Source organism: Lactuca saligna, chromosome 5, assembly GCF_052625555.1.
Source record: "Lactuca saligna cultivar CGN05327 chromosome 5, ASM5262555v1, whole genome shotgun sequence".
Classification (NCBI taxonomy): Eukaryota; Viridiplantae; Streptophyta; class Magnoliopsida; order Asterales; family Asteraceae; genus Lactuca; species Lactuca saligna.
In genome coordinates, this window is record NC_136421.1 from 278,336,262 (window position 1) to 278,345,667 (window position 9,406).

A 9,406-nucleotide genomic window follows, 5' to 3' on the forward strand; every position below is an offset into this window, starting at 1 on the left:
ACAAGAAATTATGTGATCATACATAGAGAAAATGGTAAAAATATACAATATTACATGTGTTTCATTTAGCCTAAAAATATATGAATAATTCTCATACTAAAAAAATTATATGAAACTTCATATTGCAACAACTTAGTTATTTTTAGCAAACTCACGTCCATCAGAAAAACTTATCATATAATTCTTTTTTCCACAATATATGGACATATACGCAATACAAAAGTTGAAGTAATTTATAATGGAAAAGCAAATTTTAATTTTTTTTTCTAGTCTTTTATAACATAATATTGTTGAAATATTTTATAATATAGTAACTTATATTAAAAATCGTTTGTAATCATTATGATGAAAAAGTCACTATTTATCATCATTTATAATTTTTTAAAAAAATCAGTATTTATCATCTTTGTCATTGTTAATAAGTGGTTAAGAACAACAATTACAAGCAACACATTAGCATCATGGTCCGTTTAGTCCATATGAAAACACGAATGACCATGAGACATATGTAAACTTCCTATCAACTTACTATATGAATTTCTACATATGTTCACAATAATATAATCATCATGAATCCTAACTATAGGACCTAAATCCTTTATGTTCTAATAAAGTTAGCTAAGCTCCAAAATGTTGAAAATTGATTTGAACCGAGTCATGGGTTTTCACTTCTTCAATCCATATTCTATGATTGTACAAGTATACATCATTATGTGCATTACAATCAACACTAAACACTCTGGTAGTATATTATGTGAAGAAGAAGAAGAAGAAGAAGAATTTTAGCATATCGAATTTGAAAGCTTCATGTGAAAGTAAAAAATTATGCAAATAGAAGCAAATGCTTATGGACATATGGTGTTCTGTTCCCATATCCTTTCACAAAAAAAGTAGATTTATTCAATATTGTACCTAGGAATTTACACTTTTTACACCATCTGTGTATGGTCTATACATTTTCACCTTCAATTCAAATGGCATGTTTTTTTTTAACAAACCAGACCTCCATTTTAATCTTCCACTAGTGAAGGTGAAGCCTGTAAATCACTCAGTGTCATCTACTCCAAGTCAAATCGATTTGAAAGAATCCTTTTTTTTTTTGTCTAGTTTTGGGGCTCTTATCTTCTTATGCAGACTGGACACTTGTCACCTGGCCAGTGGCTGTTTGCTCATACTCAGCACAAGCCTCGGGTGTGTCTTCCTCACTTGGTGGCACCAACTGCCAAAACAGGGGCAAATATTTGTCCCATTCTTTCAAGATAGTAGCACCTTTTGTGCTCCCGGTTTTTTCCTACATGAAATAAATAAAAACAACTCATCATAGTTTCTTTTTGACTTAATGCAGAAAGAAAGAAAGGACTTAATATTTGATATTGTTTCTACTTACAACATGTGCTTCGATAAGGCTTTTGAGTTGCATCTGGCCCACAGGTGCAACCACTCTCTGAATCTTCACAATCTCTTTATTTATCTGTTATTGTAGTTATATAATAACAATTGATTTAATTATATTCCAAAATCTAAATGCAGAAAAATAGAAAATGTTATGTTTGATAGAAAAGAAACCTTGGGAATGAGGGTATCATCGTCATCAAGAATATATGCCAAACCTCCAGTCATTCCAGCTGCCACGTTTCTTCCAACTCTACGAAACAAGAACCAAACAGGTAAGTCCTAACCTAACTATTTACGTATTTGCCCTTTTCTCAAAAAAAAAAAAAAGATGGTCTTACTTTCCAAGGACAACAACACAACCGCCTGTCATGTACTCACAACAATGATCACCGGTCCCTTCCACCACCGCCTGAGCAAGTGAGTTTCTGACCGCAAACCGCTCCCCGGTTTTGCCTCTGACAAAAAGTTGACCGCCTGTGGCTCCATATAAGCATGTGTTCCCTACAATTGCAGCTTCCTCAGGGACAAAACCGGTATTTTCAACAGGCTTCACAACCAGTTCACCTCCAGCCATACCCTAACACCCCACAACACAACAAAACCTCCCAATGTAAGAATTTTAATTTTTTTTTTTTTAAAGTTAATGCATATATTATATATATATGTGAGAATCAGACCTTTCCCACGTAGTCATTTGCTTCTCCTACTAGTAGTATGTTCATTCCTGGTGTAAGGAAACATCCAAATGATTGTCCAGCACTCCCTTCAAATCTAGAATAATGGGAAAATATGATTAATTAAATAAGTTGTGAGATTAATGTTAGTTATTATTATAAATAGTTTATATTAAATTTAATGTCTTACGTTATGTTGAGCTGCCCTGCAAAACCGGTATCTCCATATCTTTTAGCAACAGCACCTGCTAAACGCCCACAAACAGCACGATCCACATTGTATATCTTGAAGGTTTTGTTTACCACTTTTTCATTTTCAATTGCATCTGATATCTGCACACAAAAAAAAAAATGTAAAATCTTGAAAAAAGGAATTGTACTGAAGAAAGAATTAGTAAATTACCTCAATGTCAGAAAGAATAATGTCATCAAGAACAGGGCCGTTACTATGCACCTCCTGCTTTCTGATGGTGGTGCTGCTCCATTTTGGGAACCCAACATTCTGAGAAATGAAAATTTTAATATTACCGTTTTTGTTTTTATTTTTTTTCAAACAAAAAAGAAATGTGGTTTTGAGAGTGTAAAGAGACATACAGAAAGCATGTAGCTAAGATCAAGATGCTGAGTTTTGACTAAGGAGATATCTCGAGGTCTTAATAGCTCTGTGTGTCCGATAATGTCATCAAGCTTTTCGTATCCCAGTTGAGCCAATGTGCTTCTAACCTGCAAGTAAATACAAGATATAAATTTTTATATATATATTTTTTATAACAATATAAAAAACAAAGAGATTAGAGTTGAAAGAAATAAATTACCTCCTCAGCAACATACAAAAAGTAGTTCACAAGATCACCAGGTACACCAGGAAAACGAGCACGTAGCTCTTCTCTCTGAGAGATATAAAGAAAGTATGTAACAATATATTGGTTAAAAGAGTAAAATATGTTTTTTTTTTGAAGGGAGGTGGGTCCCACCCAGTACCTGACTGGCAACGCCAACTGGACAGTTATTGGTGTGGCAAATGCGGGCCATGACACATCCGGTTGCAATCATTGCAACTGAACCAAATCCATATTCATCTGCACCCATTGCAGCAGCCATAAGAACATCTACTCCACTTTTAAACCCACCATCAACTCTAAGAATCACTCTTTCTCTTAGACCATTTGATATCAGAGTCTGCATTACCAAAACATCACATCATTTTACTTAACAATTAACAAACAACAATCATTCAAATCTTAAAATAGAATAAAATAAAACCTGGTGTGTTTCTGTGAGTCCAAGTTCCCAAGGACCACCAGCATGCTTGATTGAACTTATTGGACTGGCTCCAGTTCCACCATCATGTCCTGATATCTGCAAAAGGGAAATCATGTATTTCAATATGTTAACGTCTGATTAGATGTTAGTTAAAATTAGTTGAATTTCTGTTAAAATCAGTTAGAAGGGCATTTTATTAATTAAATAGCAAATAAACAAAAGTACGTTGCTTCCATACCTGAATAACATCAGCATTACCCTTTGCAACTCCAGAAGCCACCGTGCCAATTCCCGCTTCTGCCACCAGCTTGACCGAAACCTTAGCCTTTGGATTAATCTGGTCACAACATAAAATCTCAAAACTCATTATTCTCAATTCATTCATATCAACAAAAGTTGTGTGAATAATATTTAACATGTTTTCACACCTGATGAAGGTCAAAAATCAATTGAGCAAGATCTTCAATAGAGTAAATATCATGATGAGGTGGCGGAGAAATAAGCGGGACCCCCGGTTTGGAATTTCTCAACCTTGCAATATACGCACTGACTTTCTTCCCTGGTAATTGACCACCTTCACCCGGTTTTGCACCTTGTGCAATTTTAATTTCAATCTGATCAGCATTTACTAAAAAAGTTGGAGTCACACCAAATCGCCCTGATGCCACCTGTTTTATGGCACTTGTAGCCGTATCCCCGTTCTGAAGACCTTTAAGATGTGGCAGTGTGGGTGAGTATCCATCAACCACATCCGAAAGTGGGGTCCACCGAATCGGATCCTGAATCATTTACCAAATATCTATATTATCTATATCAAATGTTCTTCCTTCTTTTAGGAGATGATTTTTTATTGAATCACCTACCTCACCACCTTCTCCGGAATTGGACTTTCCGCCTATTCGGTTCATTGCAATGGCGATTGCTTCATGGGTTTCACGGGATATAGCCCCGAGAGACATGCCACCTGTACAGAAACGTTCAACAATTGATGCAGCGGATTCCACCTTTCCAACTGGAATCGGAGATCGCTCGCTTTTAAACTCAAAAAGATCACGAATCACCTGTGGTAGGTCACAAATTGGAATCACATCCGTCAGTTATATTATATGTTGTCCTTCATATTTACATTCTTACAAACAGATATATTATGTTATCATTTATTATTTAATATATTTATACTTACATTGACAGGTCTGTTTGCAAGATGCTGTTGGTAGACTGAATATGCACTCTCACGCTTCTCACGAACTGCTTTATGAAGTAGTTTTGACATCTCCGGGTTGTTACCATGATATTCACCTTTTAAATTATTAGACAACAAAACAAAATTACAAAATTACTCTGCAAGTTTTATCTTTTATGTATGTGTTTCCTGAAATAAACCAAACCATATGGAAAAATCAGTGTCTTTAAGTAAGTAAGTACCTCCTGGTCTCATTTGTATAAATCCAAAATTTTCAAGTCTTTTAGCTGTGTCCTCTGAAAAAGCCTTTACCCAAAATGATAGACTCTCTCTTGCAAGCTGTGAGGAGAAAAAGATCAAACTTCAGTTTAAAACTTATTTAAAGTTGAAAAAGTGATGATCTTTTAATGTATGTATGTATGTATGTATGTATGTACCTCATCAAAAGTTAATCCACCGATCTTTGAGACACTCCCAGAAAAAGCAAAATCAACGACATCTTGACCCAATCCATAAATCTCAAATATCTGTGCACCACAATAACTTGACAACAAGGAAATTCCCATTTTGGATAAAATTTTCATTAAACCAGAATTAACAGCCTTGCGGAAGTTATTTTGAGCTTTTTCAATTGTAACCATTTGCATCTTTCCATTCCTCATAAGGTTCAAAGTTTTCTTGCTCAATCGCCACTGTCTACATGTCTCTAATGCCAAGTAAGGACACACAGCACTACAACAAAATTGATTCAATAATAAACAAATAAATCATCTGAGCTTGCAACTTGCAATGAAAATGTCAGAAAAAAAAATATAAATACCTTGCACCATATCCAATCAAACAAGCAAAGTGATGTGTACTGAAGCATTGAGCAGTGTCAGCAACAATAGATGCAGACATTCTCAGTCCATTCTGTATCAAATGTTGGTGGACTGCACCTACTGCAAGCAGTATTGGAATAGCAGGACGTGTGGCTTCCTGCCAAACACACACACACACATGTTTATTAGTATGAGACACATTCTGCATGATATATATATATATATACACACACACACACACACACACAGTGCTTACTAGTTCATCAGATCTGTCAGAGAGGACAAGTAGCTGGCAACCATTTCTAACAGCTTCATCAGCTGCTTCACAGAGCTTATTCAGTGTCTTTTCCAAGGATCCATCAAGACCCTTTCGTATGTCAAAAAATGTTGGTATAATTTGAGCTTTCAAATACGGATCTTTAAATAATAATTCAAGCTCCCCTTCATTGAGTACAGGATTGGACAAAGTCACCTGGGAAAAGATACCAAGTGTTTGCTTTAGTTAAAAGGACAACATGCATGGTATGTTCAGGAAAAAAGAATAATAGAGGAAAATAAGTTTTAGAGAAGAAAATAATATAATAAGGAATGAGAAATTAGTCCATTTACCTGAGAGGCATTTTCGGGTCCAACCTCTAATATGTTGCCACGCTTACCAAGATTGACTTCAAGAGACATGACTAATCCTTCTCTAAGTGGATCAATTGCAGGATTTGTAACCTGGATATGATAATGCATAATGAAGTTAATTTCATTTTAAAAGATGCTACAAAATAGGAAGAATCAAATGAGATAGATGAAAATGAAACCTGAGCAAACCGTTGCTTGAAATAATCATAAAGCATATGTGACTTCTGAGATAATACAGCTAAAGGAATATCATCTCCCATGCAAAAAGTAGGCTCCTTCCCTTCTGAAGCCATGGTTTCAATAACCATTTGCACATCCTCACTCGAGTAACCATACGCCCTGTTCATGTCAAAATGATCATCATTAGATTTCACAAAAGGACAAAATATTGTCTGTGCAAAAAGACGTGAATGCCCTTCTTACTGTTGGCGGCGTAATGTTGTTTCATTCTCCATGGTTGGGGCAGAGAGGTAACTTGCAGACTCCAACTTTCGCATGTTTTCAGATATCCACTTTCCATAAGGATTCGATAAAGCAACTCTTTTTTTAACCTCTGTGTTCTCATAAACCTGTTTCAAACTTTCAATATCAGCAAATATTCAGTTCATATATGCTTTTTACAAAGATTACAATTTTGTACATACCTGGCCATTGACTAGGTCAACTGTTATCATCATCCCTGGACCTAGACGCCCTTTCATTGTCACTTTTGAATCATCAATTGGTAGAACACCAACCTATATTAAGATAACAAGCTCTAATAATTGTAACACAAACATGGTGAAAAGAGAAGCTAATATGAAAAGAACACACACACACACACACACACCTCAGATGCAACATAGACAACATTGTCTACAGTTCTCCAATATCTAGCAGGGCGAAGTCCATTACGATCAAGACAAGCTCCAACTGTTTTCCCATCACTGTTTTTCAATACAAGTTTTTAAAGTCATTCTTTTATGTTGTATAAAGACAATGTTGCCTAAAAGAGTAATTAGAGATTCTACCTAAAGAGGAGTAATGCAGGTCCATCCCAAGCCTCCATTTGGCCCTTGTAGTAGTTGTAGAAATCAAGAACCTAAAAGAGACATACATTATACATAATAGTTAGTTATAACTTATAATATCATCTTTAACTACAAGTTCAAGAAACATAAATACCTCGGGATATTTGATTGACAAAGTTGGGTGATTCTTGTATGCCTCAGGGACAAGAATCATCATAGCTTCTTCAGGGTTACGCCCACTTCGTATAAACAACTAATTATAAATGTTTTATCAGTTAACTAGCTAAAAAAACAACTATGTTGATGTATTATACAAAAAGAAATATGCTTTACTTCTGCTGCACTATCAAGATTTGCAGAGTCAGATGCCTTGGGATTTCCAAAAGGCCTAATTTCATTTTCACGACCTCTCCAAACAGGTGACTTCAATGAGTTCTCTCTAGATTGCATCCAGTTTAAGTTTCCCTGCATCATTAGTTTTTTGAGTATATTTTTCAAAGTAAAATGTTGTAAACTTGTAATATGAAGGAGATTTCAATTTTCAAGGCATTGTAATTTGTACCTGTATGGTGTTGATCTCTCCATTATGACCCAAAAGCCTCATGGGTTGAGCAAGAGGCCACCTAGGACTTGTATTTGTGCTGTATCTTCGGTGATAAATGGCAAAAGGGGATTTATAAATATCACTTTGGAGATCATAGTAAAATTTTCCAAGAACCTCTGAACGAAGCATTCCTTTATAAACTATGGTTCGATTTGATAATGAACAGAAATAAAGTTCACTTCCCCATGTTTCTGAACTAACTGCCCTTTCAATCAACTTGCGACATATATAAAGTTCTCTTTCGATATCATCAATGTCATCTTCTTTGTTGATTTTAACAAAAACTTGTTGTATATTTGGCATGGTTTCTCTTGCGTAGAAACCAACAATAGGGGCGTTTATGGGAACAGACCTCCATGCAAGCACCTCAAGACCCTCTTGATTGAAGATATTTACAATAACTACAAAAGCATTTCAAAACAGGAGATTTAGATAGTGTTTGTTTTTCACTTAATTGAGAAAGTCGGGCAAATGGTACTGAAAACTTACTGGATTTGGCTTGTTCCATAAGGGTTTCATCCGTTGGAAGGAAAACCATTCCAACTCCTGTATGCAATTGATCGAAGGGGGAAATCCCTTGTTTTTCAGCCCAATCATTAAAAAACTCCCATGGAATTGAAGTCATCAACCCCGAACCATCACCGGAATCATTATCTGCCCCACAACCTCCCCGATGTTCCATGCAGCCAAGAGCTGTGAGTGCATCTTCAACTATCTGATGCGAACCCTTGTTGTCCAAATTAGCTATAAACCCAACTCCACACTCCCCTTTTTCTGCTAATATTTCTTCCAAATTTGCAACCTACAAAAACAAATCACTCAACATTGTTCAGATGCTCAATTTAGTCAACTCTCGATTTTGAAGAGAAGTATAAGGTCCGGTTTCTGTCAGTATAATGGTGTATTGGTCGTCGACTCTGCTCCTCCTTTGTTTATTAGAAAAAATATCGATCTGCTATAGAACTTACTGAAACTAAAGGGAATAATGAATTGGATTACCGATTTAAACAATCAACGAAATTGAAAAAACGAAATCACACCTTCCGTTTGGAATCAGAAGGTTGCTGGGCGTCCACATGATCAACACGATCAAAATCGAGAACCGATTTGATCGAACACGACCAGTTCCTGTTCTTCGGGAACCCTCCAACACTCTTGAGAGCACTCGCACCAGCTCCAAGTAATCTCCGATTACTTCGTTTAGCGCCTAAACCCACAAAATCTAGAAACAAAAAGTCTCTTTTGGTGGCGAAAACAGAAGTGGGTTTTAGATAGTAGCCATTAACGTGAGCTACAGACTGAAGAGACATGCTAATAACAGACGCAAAGGCTAGAAGAACAAAAGCATGTAGTTGTAAGTATGAAGTGTGACAAAAGAGAGAGAAAGATGGGGAGGGAAGATCGTGTGGAGAATGGGAGAGAATGAGGGATGTGAAGATAAAATGGAAGGAAAGTTGGAGCCACCCGCGGCTCTATCTCTCTTTTACAAAGCTTGTTCCTGGTTGATGTTTACTTCATGGATGTGAAATGGACGCAGGGTGGACACATGTAATCTGACCGTATATTTACACCAAAGGACATCATCACTCCTTGATAGTTTTTGGATGCTACTATTCAGATTATACTATTCTACCCACACAAAGTTAATCAAAAGGTCAACAATTTTGATTCTAGTTTATGACCTAAAGATTCTAATGATTAATGGAGCCACGACTACATAATCTAGAAGAGTGAACCCTAGGACTTGATACCTCACTTTAGACTTAGATTTGATTTGAGATGATTTGAGAACAGTAGGTTCTTATAACAAAGATAAAATTGCAAAA

General features: G+C 36.0%; 1 protein-coding gene across 1 annotated transcript; it reads right to left on the bottom strand.

Moving 5' to 3' along the window:
• Positions 1–877: 877 nt before the first annotated feature.
• On the bottom strand, positions 878–9,070 carry LOC145047966 (ferredoxin-dependent glutamate synthase, chloroplastic-like). Its single transcript, XM_078996340.1, has 30 exons — positions 8,621–9,070; positions 8,070–8,382; positions 7,539–7,981; positions 7,310–7,441; positions 7,131–7,229; positions 6,977–7,047; positions 6,796–6,892; positions 6,611–6,703; positions 6,390–6,535; positions 6,146–6,305; positions 5,946–6,056; positions 5,593–5,808; positions 5,336–5,493; positions 4,953–5,247; positions 4,758–4,854; positions 4,516–4,631; positions 4,196–4,393; positions 3,761–4,111; positions 3,571–3,669; positions 3,333–3,428; positions 3,051–3,248; positions 2,885–2,959; positions 2,664–2,792; positions 2,473–2,571; positions 2,260–2,402; positions 2,073–2,166; positions 1,734–1,972; positions 1,567–1,645; positions 1,388–1,471; positions 878–1,291 (listed from the first exon to the last, which is right to left on the bottom strand). Exons 1-30 carry the CDS (start codon positions 8,888–8,890, stop codon positions 1,127–1,129), a joined length of 4,866 nt encoding a protein of 1,621 aa, XP_078852466.1. The 5' UTR covers positions 8,891–9,070; the 3' UTR covers positions 878–1,126.
• Positions 9,071–9,406: the final 336 nt, after the last annotated feature.

Bases quoted from the DNA above. Each gene is read 5' to 3' on its own strand.
- LOC145047966 (XM_078996340.1), bottom strand. From the start codon at position 8,890: ATGTCTCTTCAGTCTGTAGCTCACGTTAATGGCTACTATCTAAAACCC. The intron at 2,960-3,050 runs GTACTGGGTGGG...TATATCTCTCAG, and splicing joins CAGTTGGCGTTGCCAGTCAG to AGAGAAGAGCTACGTGCTCG. The intron at 1,472-1,566 runs GTTTCTTTTCTA...CTACAATAACAG, and splicing joins ATGATACCCTCATTCCCAAG to ATAAATAAAGAGATTGTGAA.